Here is a 22,021-nt window from a genome sequence, read left to right on the forward strand (position 1 = left end):
TTTTTATGATTTTATTTTAATAAATAATCAGTTTTTTAGCCTGCTATGGTTGTTATAGATGACACTATAGTGTTTTGCATTGCATTGCAATTGACTATCTTTTTTTGAGAAATATTTTGTGTACTTGTGCTTTTTGCACTTGTTAAATGCCATTTTATGGCATTAAACTAATAGTTATCTAATTTTTGTTTAAAATTTAGGAAATGTGAATGTTTTTTTATGTTGTTGAAAAATAAATCGAAACTTATTGTCATTAGGTTTTATCCTCTAAAGACCTTTGGCCACGCCAGGTTATTAAAATAAAACCATAAAAATAAAATAATAATTTCATGACTTGAAATGAAATAGACTTTAGCCTAATTATTAATAAAATAAATTGTTGTTGTTTTTTTTGTTTTGTTTTTAAACATTTCTCATTGTCATTTTAACTTGATGTAGCCTACTAAAATAACCCAAACTAAAACTGAAATAAAATATCTATAAAATAATAGCCTATCTCAATGACACTAAAACAAACCTGCTGTTGGCTTTAGATTTGCATTGTTTTAGTGTTTGGTGCATAAAATACCACAGCAACAACATTACACATCATATTTTATTATTGTATAAATTAATTATACTAACCATTATTTTATGTATTCTTAACGTTTCATATTCTTCTTATACATCCAAATGTTCTCCGGAAAATATAGAAAGGGTTGGCTTCAACAGTATATCTGTGTCTGTCGGTGGGGTCCTGCTCAAGGTTGTTAAAACGGCTCGAGTCCTCTGAAGAGATTTGTATGAATGCTGTGATCTGGTCCAGCAGAGGGCGCTGCAGCACGCGCTTCTCATGCACGCGCACCTGCCCAGCTCAACCCTCACTCGAACAGCGACAGCGAGTCAAACCACTAATTGCCACTATGTTTTCACACATGGTAAGTCGTGTTTCAATTCCAAATACATTTAAATGTGCGCTTTCATTGCGAATTAAAAATGACATGGAACATTTTACAGCTTTCATGCCCTTAAGGTGAAAGATGAAAGAAAGAACTCGTTCACTTTACAATAACACACATGCAACGTGAAACGATATAAATAGTGAAGAAATGATTTATCACAATGCCAAATAAACAGTGCATAAATAATTGTATAAATGCTATCTTAATCATTATATTGCTGTTTAAAAAGCAGGCCTTTTGTTTATTCATTGTTCGCATTGTTGATTTTATAGTTATTAAATCTGTAGAAAGGTTAAACCCATAAATATTAATAGTGCTAAATGTGAATGAAAGTGGGTTTTTTCCTGATGAAACTGAATGTCTGTTTAGGCTACGTGGAGGTTTTCTATCTTCACCCTTTATTTTGAATATTTATCCCAATGTTTGTCATCAGATTTTGAAGGAATGTCCACATGATTTGTGTTTGCTTTGTAGTGATTATCAACACATGAGAGATGCATTGTTCTGTATTAAAACCAAATGGAGAGTATAACGGCATGATGGACTGCTGTGTAATGTTACTCAAATCTATTACCTCAACATTTCTGAGAAAATGATTATCTTGATTTAACCAGGAAAGCCTCCATGAAAACATTTGTCTCAGAAACAAGGGTGAAATAATACTAGAAATAATCCATAAGAAAGTTATTTAAACATGAGAAAGGTCTAGTCTTTTGTTCATATCTTGTTAGTTATCTGACTGTGTGGAATACCAGGACATGCTTTCCTATTGCATATTTTATGCATATATGCATATTTATTTTTATTTATAAAATGATTGTCAAAAGCAAAATAGCTCAAATGTATAACATATGTCTCGAATAAAGCATGGCGAAGTGCATGTAAATATATGATTTCTTTCAAACAGAACTATTCAGCTTTTATCCAAATTGTATAATTTAAAAAGAATAATGTTTGTTATGACAGAAATGTTTAGAGAGTGTGGGATTGGGACATGATCCTGGCTGTGCTGTTTTTTGTTTTGTTTTTGTTTTATTGAAGTAAAGCCTTTTGGGATTGGGAACATAATCCTGACTGTTTTTATTTTATTTTTTTACTTAAAAAAATAAAAATAAATTGGGACATGACCCTGGCTGTTTTGTTTTGTTTTTATGGAGGTAGAGAGTTTGGGATTGGGACATGACCTGGCATTAAATTCAATTAAATTTTTTTGTATTTATTTTGTTTTATTTTATTTTATTTATTTGTATGGAGGTAGAGAGTTTGGGATTGGGACATGACCTGGCTGTTCATTTAATTTAATTTAGTTTTAGATGATTTTATTTTCTCCTGGGCAGACGTAAAAATTTGGAGGCTTGTAATTTCTGCAATTATATCAATATTATGTTGCACTAAAGTTCAGTTTTGTTCTAAGGGATTATACAGTATTGCGTCTGTCCATAATTTCATACATCATTTAAGTCAGCATTTTGTGGGATCCGTATAATCAGTTCCTTAATGAAGCAGGTGTTCGGACAGGTGTCGTGCTCCTTCTGCACAGCTTCCACACATTGGGAAAATCCATATTCGGCTTAAAAACGCACAACAATAAATGTGCATTTTACAGATCTTTCTTCAGAGAAAGGGTTCGCATAAGAGGAGCTATAGGCCTATCTATTGTTTGCTCTGCTGCGAGGAATTGCACGTCATTGATCAAGACCTTGGCTGGATTTCTTTCGACATGCACTTTTATTAAATTGGTTTGCTGTTGGGTGAAGGCAGCTGGAGACAAATCAAGTGGCAGATGAGCTGGCAGGCCGTGCCACAAGTGTGAGGTGAGCGCTAGAGAGATAGACAGATGGACGGACAGATAGAGCAATGATTTCCAGTGGAAAGACAGGAATGGTAAGCTAGCGAGGATAAGAAGCAGCCTGGCATTATCCCGTGCCCTTTAGTATTTAAAGGATGCTGGCATAGCATTTAGGTATTTGGGGTGGCACAGCCACGCAGAAAGCACGCTCACACAAACCCCCCAACAATCATTTGCTTTATGAGGTCTGCTGATGCCATGGTAACCCTCCTGTCCTGGGCACGGCTCAAGCGCTGATGTGCCAAAAAAATGCCATGGCAACTTTTTTTTTTTTTTTTTTTTTTAACCCACGTTGCCCAGAAACCTTTGAGATTTAGTAAGTGAAACCAGTGGATTCACAAATTAGGCTCTGAGAGAGCAGAGAGAAACGTGAAGTTTAGTGTTTCCCGTTTCAGTGCACAAATTGCCCAGAAACAGTGAATTATACTGTGACTTTAATGGAAGCACTTCGCTTTAAAAAAAAGGAAAATAATTCTAGTTAGGGTAAAACTATAGGGCTGCAATCCGTTCAGGTTCATCTCGCGTAACTCACATTTTCCTTGGGCGCCCTTGCATTAAATTTAAACTCAACATAATATTTGTCGTACTCGTATTTACTTTCGTTCCTCCTCATGAATGGTTCATCAGTCCAGTGTTTTATTAAAAACTCACTCTGCTGTGAAACATCTGACCTTTTCAGACAACAACACCATGAACCCATATTTTATACCCCCTCTAACCATTTTTTATGATTCAATCAATTTCTGATGGACAGCCATTTTGTTTATATCCTGTTTCACTCAGAAAAAATACGTCAGATTGTGAAACTTAAATTTTACAACAAGTTTGTAATGTGTAAAGTTAATTTAAAAGTGATAATGACATGTAGGCCTACTCATGTTTTGTTTATGTACCATCTGATACAGATCCTCAAGCCATTTGCTGTTGTTGTTGTTTCCACTCCAAGTAAATGCAAATAATCAAAAAAAATGACATTTAAATTGACTTATTTTAACTTATAAAAAACTAACCCACCTGTGGCCGTGAAGTGAACTGCAGCCAGCAACTAATTGCCTGTGCTCGCGATGTAACATGCTTTTTGTTCTTTGCTTAGAAGTAATAAATAAGTTGGAAATACCTTTGCAGCCATACACTGTAAATGAACATCCAGCGTCGCTAATAGTATGTAGCTAATGTAAATACATGCTGTGCTTTCTTCTCAATAACACAAATTAAACACAACAGAAATGACAGCGGTGAGAAAGCAGCAGTTAAGAAAGCATCTGATCATGGAGATGTGGATATGTTTGCTCGAGCTCTGCGATTCACCGGCATCATGTCAGCAGAGGAGGAGGTAATTAAAATGACACTGTTATGATAGTTTGATTATATATTTGAGATTATATAGACTTTATGAGACTATAGTTTAAATGAATCCCTTTTCTTGGCTTGACACATTGACATTACAGTACAGAATGACTCTTTCGGCATTATCCTAGTGCTGTATAGTGAATAGATTCAGCCGTGACTTTCACGATACAGCACTAGCCTTAAGTACCTTTTACCACACAATACAAATATTAAAGCAAAAAAAAAAAAAAAGTATCAATGCAACTTTCATTAAGTAATATAACTAAAAGCCTTCCTTCCGCTGGAAAAAATAGTCCCTGACCTTGAACAGCAACAGAAGTTACATTATTTCGCCAATAGATGGCGGCAAAGACTGTCTTTATGAGCGAGTCAGTCAGAAGAGAAGACTTTTTATATTGAAAGAAAGGACTGAAACTTGTTGTGAACATGGAGAAGCAAAGACGCAACTAGTGTGTGTCAGGCACTGGAAAACTCCTTAACTGTAACTTAAAGGACAAGATATGTAATTACGAATATAGGACTGAAGGAAAATGCTCTACTGTAAATGCAGGTAACACTCACTTACTCGATCTCTCACAATACTCTACTGTAGGCCATACCTGTCAACATTTGGGTACCAAAATACGGGAGGCCTGGGGGGTTTCAGTTCAACCACATGCGGTTTCATGTAATCTTTACACACCCCATCACCAAATCATAGAAACATTCAGTTAAGACAGTTGTATTCACCTTAACAATACACAACAAATCAATATACAGAAAAACAGATTTCTAAAATAAGGTATAGGCCACAAATCTGTGAGAAGGCTACAGTTTTCAAAACTGAACGGGTGATGTTGTGTAATATTCAGTTACTGTAAGAAACTGTTCCAGCGGGTGGAGTTTACTGGTACTGAATATTACACATCACTCCCATCAACTGGAACAGATTTTCACTGGAACTGAATTTTACATCCAAATATTGTTATGTAATCAATCAGCTATTGTTGTGTAACTTCACCTATTGGAACAGTATTTCACAATTTTTCACAGGAACTGAATATTACAAACAACTTGACTATTGATTTACAAAACAACGATTGCCAAAGCGTGCACGGGTTATTAATTTGTTCACTGTTACCTTTGTACGTAGTTTTTTCCTTTTTCTTTTTCTGTATAGTTATATTTTGTTAATAAATTTTGCATTCTATTTTGGCTTTCTCGTGTGTCCCTATTTGTGTTGTGTCCCTTTTGAGCCACGGGGCGAAACGGGTACGGATTGAAAAACCAAAGCAACTGTGCGGTTTACAAATCTGAGCACAGCTGAGACTTTTTCTCTGGTACTTTTGGCGTATGATATTTATTTCCGTCAAGGTCAGGCTGCAATGTCAAATGTATTCCCAGGAATGAGTGATGCGCTTTCCGCTTTTAAAGTTTTATAAAATAAGTAGCCTAAGATATGGTTTGAATGGTTTAAAAGCGCAAAAATAAAAGCGCATCATATAATGTAACGCCATGCAGCCAAAGGATGACAGAAAAAAACGGATGCTGCGTTAATTGCGTTAAATATTTACTTACCACTGAGTCTTTTCCCATTTCTACCAGTAACGCTTATTCAACTTCCCGCGTCTACTAGCCTGCCTGCGCAGATAACGACTGCGCAACTGGGTTGTAGGTTGCCAGGTTGAGTTCATAAATGGCTTGAAATGTGTATGATGTGTTGATTGCGCGAGTTGGATGGGTTTCATACAAGATCTGGCAACTGGACAACCTTGGAATAATATATTGATGTGATTATTCATATAACGACGTTTGGGCCATACAAATAACGGGAGTTTCACGGGAGAAATAACAAAACGGGAGGGGGGCGGGAGATGGGTGTGAAATACGGGAGACTCCCGGGGAAAACGGGAGAGCTTCAATGAACAATATCAATGAGAATATGTTCACGTTGCTAAGAGGGGTTGCTAGGGGTGTAGTGATACATGGAACCGTTGGGTGAAGCGGTCATAGCCGTGGTTTATTGTGAATGAAACACAGCTATTGACCAATCAGAATCAAGGACTGGATCTAACCGTTTTATAAGTTTTTTTTTATTTTTTTTTTATTTTTTTTTATCATGACGTGTCATTGGAAGAGATGCGGGACCGCGCGTATTCGTCACATCCTTTTGTTTTCCCGTCAAAAAACGTCCCTAGTCCGTCACATAAAAATTAGACTACAGGCTTTATAGATTAACTAGGAAGTAGGGGAAAGTCTTATTTTTATTTTTTATTTTTTTTTTACAAGCTGTTCACACAGTAGCAATAAAAAAGCGATAATACACGAAAATTAAGTGGACATCGTGAAGTTTAAATCATGGCATTAAAAGTGCCAGTTCCGTAATGACATCATATTCCAGGATGTGACAGTTTTTGATGGGAAAACAACAGCACAAACATCTGTAGTTTTAGTCTATTGTTGTTTGTTATACATTGCTTGGTTTATGCCCCTCTGAAATGTTAGAATGACAGAAACATTTGATTATTTGACCAATGATCTTTGAAAATACAAACATTTTAAAAGAAGTTTAAAAAAAATGATAATGAATCATTAGGTGTATAAGCTGACTGGAAAAAAAAACTTGCAGAGGTCAAAAGGTGCTGGCACTCATGGTGGCGATTGGTTGGGCATAAGTATGTTTATTGATCATAACAAGCCGCAATATTTCTGTGTATCTATGTGCATTCAAACACACACCTGTTTAAATGATATGAGCCCGTCACAGTATAACATTTCCATATTACCCTGGCCCTGGGTCATCTAGACGCTCTCTCTCTGAGGCCATGCCAGCTTAGTGCCAGTCCTGCATCACACACTCTCTCACACGCACACAAAGAAGTCTTGTTTAGCTTGTTTTAATTCCCTTAAATTAGGGAGCCGTGCCAAGTCCTGCACCAGCAGCCATCCCACCACAAGCAGACTTATAATTGTCCCTCATCTGACACGCAGGGTCTTCGTCACAGCTTTGTGTGTCTCTAAAGAGCGCTGCTGCTCCCAGGACTGCATGTGCTCTCTCATTCACTTTCACACATTACATGCATGCATGACTGCACCGTTTAGATGCGGCTGGACGAGGATAATCAGATAATCAGCACGGAAATATTTTGAACTGAGGAATGCCACTTAATTAAAAAAAAATACAAATAAGAAAGAATTGACATGCTGCTTTCAAGCTAAAAGAAAACTGTAGGACGCCCGCTTGTGCTTTACATTTTACATTAGGGACTGCAGCATGAACATTTACCACGGTAACCAGAGTTACTGCCAAAATAATTACCATATAGTTAGTTACTGCTTTCTCATCATAGTAAATTAATGTGGGATCTCCTTCAGAGAGTGTAATCACTCTTTGACTTTTTGTGAAATGTAATTATGCATATTTTGAAAGAGATTTCTCTTAGTGTTTGTTCAGTGTAATAAAAACGATGGTATTTATATATTTTTAAGTAACTGAAATCATTTTAAAGAAAATGTTGTCTTTATTATGTTATTTTAATCATTATGTTTTAAATAATTAAAACATTTTGAATTTGTTTGGTCTACATTATTGTTATAGATTTTAAATAATAGAAATAATTTTCCAGCAATTTAGTCTTCATTTTATGTATTTTTTTTTTAAATAATTAAAATAATTTTAAATGCAATCTGACTTCATTTATTTTAATAAATCTGTTTTTATAAAAATATTTTTTTATTTACTTTACACAAAAAAGATAATTCATTGACAAGACTGACAATAAATAAATAAATAAATAAATATATATATACATATCAGGGTCGCTCCTCCAAAGAGGCAAGCTAGACAGTGCACTACACTGACATTAGTGTAGACATTACACTGTGCAACATTTATAGCCAAATTTCTGCTGGCTGATCAATACTGTACATCATCAATACATCATCGATACATCAATAGTTACCATAATTATTATTATTTTATTTTTTTTACAATTTCCTATTTATTTGCTACAACGTTACATATCATTGTAGGATCACAATTTATCCAGCCAAACCATAATACACATCAGCTTCCGGCCATCGCTGTACAATAGGCCTCATAAGAGCCTGTGTCAGACAGCAAGAATTAACACAATATGTGTATACCATTGTGGCTATTCAATTTCACTTAAGTCAATTCAAATGAAAAATAAGGCAGGTAAGCGTAGGAAGCGTGCAGATTGACCACCCGTCGCTCCTGTAAACGCTGTCTTTGAAGTAAATATGTGTTTGCATGTACACAGAAACACTCTGGTGACACCCAGAGCCCAGTGTTGGTTGGCTGTGTGTGATCGGTGTGTGAGTAAGTCTGATGGCTGGCGCTGGCTCCGGATGGCTACAGCTGCCCGGATTGAGCTTCCTGGTGTTTTCTATGTCAAAGTCCTCTCTCCCTCTCGCTAACACATACTCACACAAACACAGGCATGCATGCTGGCTGCATCCTGCATCCTGCACGCACGCTCCTTCTGATTGGTGCTCGCTGGGCGCTTTTTCTTTTTTATTTATTAATTTTTTCCCCCATCCCAGGAAGAGGATTTCTTCTGGCAGGAGGCCGCGGGAATGGCGCTGGACAGGCAGGCTGACCCAGGGTTCAGGTGGCAGCTGTGTTATGACTTCTCTGCCAGGTCGTGGCTGATGGTATGACCACCCTCTCTTTCTTTTTGCTCTCTTTCACTCGCTTAGCACAATGTTTCCCACTTTTTTTCCAACTTCCTGAAACTCATTTTACACCGGATTGCACTCAAACATCAGTTATCTATCTATCTATCTATCTATCTATCTATCTATCTATCTATCTATCTATCTATCTATCTATCTATCTGTCTATCTGTCTGTCTGTCTGTCTGTCTGTCTGTCTGTCTATCTATCTATGATAAGATTGTTGCTGGTCTTCAAGCTGTTGGTAAATGAGTTTGCTGTCTATTGAATTGCTATGCACTTTCTGATTTATTGTGATTTACTGTTTTATTTCTTTATATGATTATTTTATTTCACTTTTTATACTATTCGTTGTATAATATAGCAAAAACATACCGTTTCCGCATGTTTTAATCCTTTCACAAATCATATGGCCTTCCTGAGGACTGGACTCTTTCAGCGACAGCAGGTAAATTATTTAGTATTAATTCATTAATAATTAAAATGATTAGTATTATTTAATCTTAAGCTAGGTTAATTACTGTTTTAATTCATTTCAGTGATCAAATAAGGTAAAAAAAACCCCAAACAATTAAGGCAACAACTACACATTTCCCCCTGTGTAATTTGTAATAAGTCAACATTCTAATATAATAATTAAATTGGGATTATTAAATCCAATATCCTAATTAATCATTTAGAAAATCTCTTCAGGAAAATGAGCTTTTTTATCAAACCATTGCATTATTGTTGGTTCTCCCAAGTCTGGATCTGAGAATATTTACATTTTTGTGCTACTTTCCCCTTTTCAATTAAGCTTAATTAATCATGGAAAGGGATGTAATGCACAACCCCTAAACACAGAGGGTCCTCAGATGAGGGATTTCAGAGACTTCTGTATACAGAGCCTTATCGGGGGATCTGACACAGTTTAAACCTCATGGGCCTTTCATAGAGACTGCCTGCTGTGCTACTGGCTATGTAGGGCAGTGAGAACCAGGCGCCCTGTTTGTGTGTATGTGTGTGTGTGAGGAATAAGACCGGTGAAGAGCTTCAGTCCTTTGAGGGACATACATGGAGCAAACTGGAGTTTAATGTTGCAAAATCATGGGAGAAAGGTACTACAGGTTGTGGCTTCTAGAGTTTGAGCAACTTTGGTTTTGGTTCCAATTAGAACCTAAAATGTGCTTTAACAGCATGATGTCATAAGAACCAGCTCGAGTTCCACAAAGAACTTTTATTCCTTAGTTTTAATGAAAAACATCCATGAATTGGTGCTTTAGAACACAGAAACCAACAGACTGATCTGAAAAGCTTATAATGAAATTTCAAGGACTTACCGAACCTCCGAAGAACCATATAGTCAAATTAAGAATCTTATGCAGGTCATTATGCATTTCAATGGACTACTTTTCCATTGGTTTTCTTTGTGTTTATGCGCTAAACGGACGTCTTTGACCATTGCGCCCGTGTCTTTTGCATGCGTTTTGCACACGACACAGCATTCCAAAAATGAGGCACTCAAGTTAAAATAATTTCAATTTCAAAAACTCATCTCGACACTTGTCCATTTCACTGCTCGCTTCTTGCGTTTTTCAATGCAACAATGTAATGTTCTGTGTGAATGGCCTCTAAAAAGGTGCGAACCATTGAAGAACCTTTAATAAAGATGAGTTTACAAAGATAATACTAAGGGTTAGTGATCTGAACAAACCCCTAACCCTAACTATTGAACCTATTGCAGGGAATATTCCTTAAATCATATGGAGATGTTTACTGTTATGTTCCTAGTTGCCCAGACTTAGCAGGCAATGAAAAAATCCCATAGATTTACATTGAAAAATGGACTCATTTTGGTTGACTCTTTTGACCTAACCTGCCAGCATCCAACTTTTGCATTATCTTTTCATCTATAAAAGGTAAAATTCTAGTTTTTAATGCAGGAACCGGCCTTACATACGAATATACCACCATTTTCCCCCCAATCCTTCAGCGATCTCTTTCTCTCGCACGCTAGCACATCCCTGTCATCTGTTCAATTAATCCTGCTCTCTTGTCCTAGTCCAACTTCCTCTCTTTTTCCTTCTCGTCTCGCCTCTCTTCTTCATCCATCCAAGTGTTTGTCAATCCCTGGCTACAGATGTCCACACCTCTTCCTCTCGCCCGGTCCATATCTCTGTCTCTCTGTGCACAGATGCCCGCTTTGGCCTGCAACAGCTGTCCCGCCATGTGCTGCTACCAAGTGTTGATGCGCTGTTAGGAAAGGGGAGGGGGGGGGGCTCATGAATATTCATGTTAATTTGGAGCCATTCTACCAAACAGAGCCTGGCACTGCCAAGGAAGCCCCTCCCCTCGATGAGATGGTGGAAGAGAGGAACCGTAAGACTAGGCCAGACTCTGTGGCCTGATTCCACGAATTAAGGCTCGACGCTGAGAGTTGTGAAAGACAGCCGACAGAAAAGCCAGAGAAAAGGGAAGACGACACACTGCCTGAGATATTTGGAAAAAAAACAACATTCATAAGGATGTGCATGGATTTTAGAACATTAGCCCATCTTTTGGATGTTTTGAAGTTCACCAGTGAGCAAACAAAATGAACCAATATTCAGTTTAGATGTTTACTTATTTAAAAAAACGTTATTCAAATGGATATTATCTCGATTGTTTATCCTAAATAGTGATGAGACTAAATTGTCTTTAACATGCTTTTGATGATGCATTTATAGATTTTTTTTTATATTGACATATTGGTTTCCACCCACAGAAAATCAAATATTCCCAATGAGATCTGAGGAGTTTGCATTCACAAGTGAGCGAACAAAATGAACCGATATTTGGTTGAGATGTTTAAGTTTAAAAGTTAGGTTCTTCAAATGCTTATTCGTAGCACACTGGAATTGCCTTAATGGTTCTTTGTAGATTAAACATATTTTTGATGATGCATTCATATTGACATTTGAGATCTAATGAGATCTCCTTAACATCTTGATGGTTTCTCCTAAACAGTGATGAGACTAAATTGCCTTTATGGAGATTAAACAAGTTTTCGATGCATTTATAGGTCCTTTATATTGACATTTGTGTTTATCCACAGAAAATCAAACATTCTTAATAAGATCTGACAACAACTGGCCGATCATTTCCAAGTTTTGGAGTTTGCATTCACAAGTGAGCGAAGAAAATGAACCGATTATCAGTTTAGATGTTCAGTGAGTCATTGGAGCGCATTCAATTATTCTTTTTGAGCACGTCGGAATTGTCTTTATGGCTCTTTGGAGATTAAACATGTTTTTGATGATTACTTCATATTGGCATATTGGTTTCTACCAAACAGAAAATAAAACCCCCTAATCAGATCTCAATTGTTTCTCCCAAACAGTGATGAAACTAAATGGAGAGCAAACACCAAAACGTTTCCTTATGATTCTCTTGAGAAAAAGACCCAGTGATTTCCGTAGAAATGTCAGAAGAAATCTAAATAATGTCTCAACTGTGCTCAAATTTGCCTTAATATAAACTTGAGCACTTTTCATTAAAAAGCGTATGATCTTTTATATCTCTAAACTCTTACTTTATGCTTTTGACGGCTCTATCTCTTCAGCAGAAACATCAGCAACAAAGTTGATTAAATGAAACACAACTGAAATCTCAAATAGTGTTCTGAACTATGAAAGTGCAACCGGTGAGCAATCAAAGTGGGTTCTTGGAAGAAGTTTCACATTGTACATTTATAGGAAGTCAGTCTGTGTAGAAACCAAACTGGAGTTTTAAAGGATGGAGACAGGAAGATTAAAAAGGCTGGAGCAGGTTTTAAGCACAGAAGACCTAAACCGGGAAGGGAGGACAGATGAGGATTGAGGGAGAATGGAGGGAAGGAGCAGAACGGTAGAGGTATATGGTGATAACAGATGAGAGCGGCTCGAGCTGGAGGAGGGGGTCAGTCTCTGGTGTGTGTGTCCTCTGCTCTCTTTCATGAAGAGCCAGAGAAGCAGATTATAGCAGGCCTCCTCTTTCAGTCCCTCCAGGGGAGGACAACCCCTCTCCCCCAGCATCCACTGGCTTTAATGCTCGGCATCCCCCTGGACCAGCCTGGATCCAGACCAGACACACACACACAAGCTGGACATCCCAGCCAAGCCATCTGATGGATTTGATCTTGACTTTTTTTTGACCCTGCTGCACTAATATGCATATTGAGGCCAATGCACTGCATTTCTTGTTGTTTTCGATTGGCTCTAATCATTTCTGTCTTTATAAGCATGCTTAGGTATAAGAAGTCAGATATGTGCAAGTTTCCTAAACCGCATGCAACGAGTTGGGCTCTCCTCACGGTCTCTCTCTCTCCCTCTTGCTGGTGTAAGATAAGCGTAGCGCTCGCAGGCGTTTTCTCCTGAGACTTGCTCTCCTGCAGCAATGCTGTGCACCAACCTGATAAGGTGTGAGACCCGAATTCTGCTCCAATCCCGATGGAGCCTCACCACAGGTGACCAATCACTGCGCAGCTCTCCGTTGTTCATCTCATCGCTGAGCATGCACGGTCAGGCCAGGCCGAGGTTTTATATCCCTCTTCTATGATGCATTAGCCACATGTGCTGATGTGGTAGATTATGACTTTACAAACACGTGTTACATAGCTTTCTTTAGACCATGATAAACTTGCAAAATCTTTATCATTAAAGTAAAATCCCAAATATACTGCTTCAACTTCAGTAGTCAGATAGTTTGATCTTACCACGTCTTATCAGCCTCTGCTTCATTCCACTTTTTCAAAACGCTTTCAAAGTCTTCTCAAGCCTTTGCCAGATTAACCGTGTGGTCTTCAGGGGACTGAAACATACACCTTTAAGATGAGAGGCACTTTGAACATTTAAATTAGGTACAGTTCCCAGGGAATAGGTTTTTCCCGGAGCCCACAAAGGTTAGCACACTTTGCTTTGAAGGTAAAACATTTTTCTCTGCTGCAGTCAGTCTGTTGGGGTGCTGGAACATTTGCTTTTCTGTCATATTTTATTTTATTTGATCACTTTCATTGCCTGTTATGGTGAAGTGCATGTCAGTTTTCTTTGGATTTCTCTCTTACAGTGTCCTATAAAATAATTTTTTTAATAGATTTCAAAATTAAATTATGGACCCTTTTCACAGACTGAGATGATGCGTTTCCACCATTATTAACATCATAATCTTGTAAAGCTTTTAATATTGAAATTTTTAAAGAATTTATTGTACATTTGTACTATAATTTGTTATATTACCTTGGCATTCAATTTCAGAAAATTAGTCAGTGCGGTTGCATGAGTTTTGTTTTATACAATGGCTACTTTGGGAGTAAGAGGCAAATTTGACAATTTTCCTCTCAGCGTAATCAGTCTCCATATTTTCTTCTCTTTTGGAAAGAAATACTATCGTGGAGTTTTTCTTTTGCTGTATTGGAGCAAATGGGAATGCACAAATTATATTTGTTGTAGTTTCTGCTCAGCACTAAATAAGTTTACCCAACTATGACGAAGCCTGGAAATGTGAAAAAGGTTTCATTTAAGTATTAAAGTGGCAAAATGTACGAATTTTCATGTAGCCTATTAATCACTTTTTTTATTGCCAATATGTGAACAAGCTTACAAGTAACAACCCCTAAAAACTGAGACCTTCCCACACTTGCTGTCTCTGAAAGCCTGTATAGACGCATTTTTATGTGGAGGATTCGTGAGGTTTTTGCCGGGAAAATCAAAAGGATGTGACCGAAAGTAACTCTTCTGTTCAATGACACATAAAACGAATATACAATAAAAGAGCCATTCTGTACTGTAATGTCAATAGATCTATAGCCAGATCTATAGCCTATAGTCTCATTTCATAACAGTGTAATTTTAATGAACTCATCTATCGACAAGATGCCGGTGAGTCGCGGAGCTCGTGCAAACATATCCACATCGCCATGATCAGATGCTTTCTTAACTGCTACTTTCTCACCGCTGTCTTTTCTGTTGTGTTTATTTTGTTATTGAGAGGAAAGCACAGCATATATTTACATATTCATCTAAACGTCGCCCTCAGCAGCGTGGACGGCGTCTGGATGCTCAGTAACAGTAAATCGCTGTAAAGTTAATTTCCTTTTTACTTCTAAGCAGAGAAAGAAGAAGAACTTCGCCGTGAGTTTATCGGGGCCTTGAATCACGTTCAGTCTCTTGTACTTTACATGAGCACTAGCAATAAGTTGCTGGCTGCAGTTCACTTCACGGCCACAAGTGTCGCTAATAACAAGGGTTTCTGAATTTTACATAAAGTCAAATAAATTTAATAAATAAATTGTTAAAACTACAAGAAAAAACGTTTTGATCTTGAGAATTTGCCCTTGTAAGTGTAAAGGTCTTGTGATATATTGCATATAGCATATCATATTACATATCTGACAATTAGATGAAACTACTCTTTTTTTTTTTTTTACACTGTCCAAAATAATATTGCATTGTCCATTTTACATGATGTTGATGAATTGATTTTAACATTTTTAGAAGAAAAAGCATGTGAGACTTGTGTGTAAATCTTAAGGCATTTCAGATGGTTGCTAGGGTGTTCTAGGTGGTTGCTAGGGTGTTTTGAGTGATTCACCACCAGTTCTCTGATATTCTTATCTCTAATAATGGCTCAGATCAGTGAAAGTCTGTGACAGTCATACCCACATGTATTGTCTATCAAGTGAAAATAATAATAGTGATGCTTGCCAAATAAAGTCATGGTGTTCATTATGCACTGTATCATGGGCAGTGTAATGCAAGTAATATACAGTATACATTTTGGGACGGGAGGTGTAATGGTTAAACCAGACATATTTCAAGGCTCAAATGGTTCTTTTGCTTTAGGTTGAGGGAGGTTTGCCTGATGTGTGATTATAGCTGTGCACTACCTCAGTCTTTGGCCCGGTTCACTCGCCAAGGTCAGCATTCCTGGCCCGGCCGTTGCTTAGCTGAATCTGAGCTTCATGCTCTCAGTAGCCCTGCTAAATTAAAGACAGGCAGTCAGAAATTAAAGCCAAGCCAAGGAACCGGCAGTAGAGCCTAAATTCAATCTGGACTGTGCTAAATAAATGACACTCCTGTTTGAAGTGAAAGGAAAAATGAAACGGCGTTATCTACTTTAAAAAAAGAAGTCGAAACATTGTGACTCTTTGGTTTATACGTTACAACTTAAATCTTCATCTTAAAATAAGACCGTGTTAAATAACATGCTCTACTAGTGAGATTTGCATGTGCACTTGTACAATTTTTGAGATGCATTCAGTCTCATGATGTCATCACTTTGTTACCATCTCAGTTACTCAAATAAAATGTGTTGAATTTTGGCCTGTTTTGGTGCAGTTTACTTTACATCACCCTGTGGCTGTTTTTTCCCTCTTAAATTGTCCTTTAAGATAATTATATATATATTTGAAAAGTAATGAATTATTGAATCATTTACTAAAATGCATTACTACAAACGCAAGGGAAAAGAATTGGCAAAGGTCACATGGGTCATATCGATCTACTATTGGGTATATATATCAACTACTCTTTTTCCTCAGACCCAAATTAAGCAATACATCATGCATTAATTTCAATAACATTTTACATTTGAATGTAAATGTTTGTGTATTTTTTTTATGTATCTACTTTAGTTAGTGATCCTCTGGCTGTTGCAACTCTGCTAGCCTAAAGGAAACGCCTTTTCTTTCTTTCCTCACTTTGATTGAACGTTTGCAGTGGCGGTACAAATCAAGGATTCGATATCTAGATACGTAAATAGTGTAATTTAACATCAGTTTATATTCGTAATACTTGTTTAGAGAGAGATTTTTAGTAGTATTTCTGAAGTCAGTATTAAACGCACCTGCACAAAACATCAATATGTTCTTTCTTCCGTCCAGTTCTGATTCTATCTTTCAAAAATGTTAGGGGAAATAACAATTATTTTTAATCACGCGTATTAGCGTTCAGATTTATTTTAAAAGAGAGGTCCAAGACAATTTTTCCATTCTCTGTTCTGATGTGAATCATTTCAATTGCGATAAGTCTAAAATTAGATTTTCTTTCTTTTTTTTTAAATGATGTCCGTAATAATGACGTAATGTAATGGCAAATTGTAAGATTTCCCCTGCTTACATATAATATTTTAATTCTACACAATCCAGAACTTTTTCTCCTGTAGCCTATAGTCTATGATGTCACACGGACCAAATGTTCTTCGTTAATTAATGAAATCATGAGCATAATAAAAACATAGGCATATATTTACATGTAAGTGTTTTAATTTCGTTTACATTGAATTTGTACACATTCGTGGTTTCGTTTTTGCTGTTTGTCTGAGATGTGGTGTCGGACAGTAAATCACCGAGCTGATATTTGTAGGATGTCATATATTTAATAAATGAAGAATATATTAATACAATAAATTAAAAGAGCAATAATTGCTCATCATACACGAAGTGATTTGTCAGACTGTTAAATATGATATTATACTGATTAGTGTTACTTAATTTAAACTGATTAATAAATGAACAGTATTTGTAATTAACAAATATATAATTAAGGCGCTATATATTTTTATAGGCTATATTGATATTATTATTCAGATTTTTTTCATTTATTATATTTATATTTCAGAATACTGTGAACTGTGATCATTTTATTTAACTGATGTTTTAACACTGAGGCTCAGAAAGCTCTGACGCTCATTTATGTTTTTGACGGTGGTTTGATATTTAACGCCCTAACGAATATTACTCACGAATAATTATTTAAGTGTTAATTCATTTTCTATTGGCTTAATGAAAAATGTGCTATGGCATGTTTTCAGAAATGTTTAAAAACAGGGGAGAGCGTTTAGAAAGAGAGATAACTACACTCTAAAAAAAATACTGGGTCAAATATGGACAAACTCAACCGTTGGGTTACATTTGTAAATTACATATTAACCCAACGTTTGGGTTTGTCCATATTGGGTTAAAACAACCCAGCATTTTTCGTAGCTTAAATCTGCAATCAAAAATGATTAAATAAAATATGAAGAATGCCATGATTGGCTGTTTAAAATTGTGTTGGTTAGATATAGTTTTGCTCTTATGCAATGCTTATATAAATAGCCTATTCGATTTCAAACAAGGAGCAAGATTTTTTTTTTTTTTTCTCCCCTGATTTATTATTTATTCTCTTCTCAACGTGAATTATTGAGGACAATTTCCGTTTATTAATTCCTTTTTGTTTTGTTTCATCTTTATCTGTATTGTTTGTTTCAATCATAATAATAGATTACTGGCTTATTTTGAGATACAAACGCAGTAAATAACTTCAGAGAACGTTACATACATTTGTTTCATTAAATGAAAATTGCAATTAGCAACAACAAATAATCTCAGTGAGTCTATAAAATAATGAATGCTAAACAATATATTTTTTTAAAAGGATTTTGCTAAGATGTGTCATCTTTAAATACACAGGGATATATAATTAAATTGTGTTTGTGTTTTTATTATTTTATTTCTCATTTGTTTCTTTTGATAAAAGGGAAATGAATTTGTTTGATAATGTAGTTGGCAGGTGCACCAGGGCTTCACTGAAGGTCAACGCGTGTCTCCTTCAGGTCGTGTGGAGGTCTTTCTTCTGTTTTAGCCCAGGTATGTTCAATTAATTAAAACAGCCACAATTAACCCTCAAATAAGATGACCTTTACGAATTTTCCTTCATCTGACATCTGGCATATATATTATGAATGAATTAACCAATGGGGCCTGACTATACCTTTATAAATTACCTTTGAACAATATAGTTTTTTGTTGTTCTTCGACTAAAGCATCACTTTTTACACCCATGTAATATTTTAAATGTGAGGTCGACAGCAAATCGTTTATTAGATTGCATGAAGATTTGCTGCACCAGAATGTTAATTATAGTGAACAGAACTGTCTGCACACTACACCTGTTCACTTCTGCTAAACACTTTCATCATTGCAGAATTAGGGTTTACATTTTACTTTTGCACCACTGTATAGACTTGATTTGATAACATAAAAATAATCAGATTTACGTCACCGTTTAACAAAAACTCTGCACACTTCATACACACACATCTCTCTCCCTCTCTCTCTTTCTCTCTCCGGTGAACGGTATAATCCCCTGCCGTTCCTGCTTCTCTCCAAGCCCGTATTTAATTCCCTTAAACCCCCAGCTGCCGTTCTGGTTCCTCTGTGAACACGACAGACTGTGAAGCGCTCCCGGTTATTAATAATTCACCAGCCACTGCACGAATCCGTCCACAGATCAACCCGACCGTTCCGCACGGGCCACGCAGGGCTAGCGCGTTTATTTTGGCAACTACTCTTACATAGGCTACTTAACATACATTAATTAGTTATTCGAAACCTTCGCGCGTTACTCGTTTTGGCGACATAAAAGTCCACGTTCCTCTCGCGCGTCGCGTGTGATTCCGCAATATTGCCCATAATGACGTCCTGTCCATAATAATTGATCGTATAATCCATGCACTGAGGAGGAGGAGGAGGTCATGGAGATCAGGTCTCCAGTGAGATGGATGGAGACTGAGCACCAATTCACCCAGAGTCCGTGAGCTGAAACTGCGCAGGCTGAAAGTTGCTGTCGGTGGCGCACGGCGCGAGCTCGACTGAAGCCACCGGACCGGAGAGAGACGCTCAAACCGGGGGATTCGTACCAGAGGAGCGGTCGTGCTGAACACGCTCCGGCCCCGAAGCTTTCACCCTTTTTTTGCATCTGCTGAAAGACAGAATCGCGCCGGCTGATTCCTGCGAAAGTTTCTGTGCGTAAAAGTTGGTCGTTTTCCACGATCCACGGGCCCGTCCCGCAACCCGGTTCTTCTGCTTCCGGTATCAACGGAGAGAGACGACTCATTTGCTTTTCGTCTTCTACCGCGCTCCCTTTTTTCGGGGCAAAGTTTTTTTTCTTCCTAAAGGAGTAAAATGGGTCTTTGAGACTGTTGGCAATATTCCCCGCTCCACAATGGTACGTGCTGTGTAAATCAACTTTGCTCTTTTTATTTCTGCTATAACATGCTGGTAAACATGGAGAGAAGGGTTTAGATTGATAATATGCCAAGCAATAACTGTCCCAGATTATTTTTTGGCGGTTTTAGTTTTAGCGCAAAAACTCTTGATGCACAACAACATGTGCAATAGTTATCGGTCGCCTCGATGCACATAATGCCACTGTGTGTGTGTGTGTGTGTGTACTGAATAACGCTCTGTTATGGAAAATGCTTCAAGTTGTTCATGTTGATTGGGAAGTTAGTTTGAAACTGTGCAGAATGTTTTCCTGTATCATTGCATTATGACATTTGCTGTGCAACTAATTTATTGCACTATTTTATACATATCATTTATTATATGGGCATAATATATTAGTCTAAAGTGAATACAGAAGCAATGTATTATCATAACGCAATATCATAGTTTAACTTTGACCCTGTGGCACTCCAACTTTCATCATCACTGGTGTTCTGGATTCATCTCTTTATGTGTCGGTGGATAATGAAGTGTTGTGTAGGATAATAAGCCTTCAGTTTACACGCTTTCCAGTGTTATTGGGATTACAGGCGACACATGCACATGTAACATGCCATTACTGAAATTGTTCCACTGCGCAAGCTTGTCACGGGACGACAGTCGCCGCCCACATGTCGTCTGTCAAAGAGAACAAAAGCTCCGAGGGGTTAAATATAGAACAATAGTGCTGGATGCAACTTATTTCGTGCCCATGCTAACTTTTTTTTTGGACTGCAGAGTGTTATATGTAAAGTCATTGCATTGCATTTTGATTAGCACTGATTAATGCATTGCAATTTTGCTTGCACATGTTGTAGTTTTATATGTAAACACACTAACTTTTAAATAAGAATAATTGTAACAATAATAACTGGCAAAAGATGTATATATTGAGTAGGATGATAAATCCATATTTGGCTGATAACTGCACTCTTAGAAAAAAGGGTTCAATGGGGTTCAGTACAGAACCTTGACTCAGTTTTAAAGACCCCTTTATTTCAAAAAGGTTCTATAAGGAGACATTTCTTATATGATTGCATTTTTATTTTTATTTTTATTTTTTTAGTGATGAAGTATGGTTACAAGCTTTGTGTTTAAAAAATAATTAATTAAAAGAAAATCTATAAAATGATCCCATGATGAGAACCCAAATGTATAGGCATATGAAGAGCCTGACAGAAACCTTTAAATATTTATATAGTACCTTCTCTTTTAAGAGTATGTGTGTGTCCACCTGGCCGATTAGCAGAAGTCAGTTCGAAAATCTACAGCTCAGTCCATGTATTTAAAGTGCAATTTGTTTTTACAATTTCAGAAAAAAAAATGTGCATTGTCATGTCAGTTGCTATAATTCAATTCTATAGTCTATATATGCACTAGTGTTGTCACGATACTGGACTTTCCAACTTCAGGGAGGCTTTATTTGAATCGTAAACTACATTTACAAAAAAAAGACAGGTAAACAGCCAGTAATAAAATAAGAACAAATAAACAAATGGCAAACTATAGCACAAATAAATACAATAGAATAAAGAGACAAATGACATAAACAGTGCTTTAAGTTTGTCAGGTGGGTCTAACAGTAATACTCAGGTAAGACATACTACAGAAATGAAAGCAGTCAAAAGTAAAATAACACTGAATATTTTTCATTGAAAAAATTAAATACAGATTAATGCTTACAATTAAAGCAACAAAAGTTATTCAGTCAAGAGCAGCGAGTGATTTTCTCAGAAAGCAGCAGGTTTATTAGGCTGCTGTCACTTTAAGAGTTAATGCACGGATCCAATATACTGTTACACAACATGTGCTTTCTCTCAACTATTACTTTACAAAACTGACAAGATGATAATATTTGGCAAGATGGGCATTTTGACATAATTTTTAATGTTTAATTTGGAACTCACAAGCTGTGGTGGCTTTATGAGAGCGGTACTTATCCACGGTGCGCACGCTTTTGCCGTGCAGCGCGAAACCATGTGAGAATGACTAAAACGTTGTGCAATACAAGCACTTTTCAACCAGAGCGAATGAGGCTAGTGAGTGAGAGGAGGCGGGTGTGTGTCTCGCCGTCGGTGAGAAGAGAGAGTGAGAACACCATTTCTTTGAGTTTTTAGGATTTTATTTATAGGACAGTGGAGAGGACATTTGCAGTCTGACACGTGCAGCTCTTTCAAAACTAAA

General features: G+C 36.9%; 1 protein-coding gene across 23 annotated transcripts in view; it reads left to right on the forward strand.

Annotated features, from left to right (window-relative positions):
- Window positions 1-878: 878 nt before the first annotated feature.
- nfixb (nuclear factor I/Xb) overlaps window positions 879-22,021 on the forward strand; it is a 171,966-nt gene continuing 150,823 nt past the window's right edge. For 16 of the 23 annotated variants that reach the window (XM_084128571.1, XM_084128574.1, XM_084128582.1 and 13 more), the window contains exons 1-2: window positions 879-917; window positions 8,686-8,796. In XM_084128571.1, coding sequence (XP_083984697.1) covers window positions 903-917; window positions 8,686-8,796 — 126 coding nt within the window. In that variant the 5' untranslated portion in view covers window positions 879-902. Of the gene's footprint in view, window positions 918-8,685; window positions 8,797-18,650; window positions 19,800-22,021 lie in introns of those variants that run through there. The other 7 variants (XM_084128611.1, XM_084128585.1, XM_084128588.1 and 4 more) reach the window with 1 other exon arrangement.

Source organism: Abramis brama (genome assembly GCF_963993115.1).
Source record: "Abramis brama genome assembly, chromosome: 1".
In the NCBI taxonomy this organism is placed as follows: Eukaryota; Metazoa; Chordata; class Actinopteri; order Cypriniformes; family Leuciscidae; genus Abramis; species Abramis brama.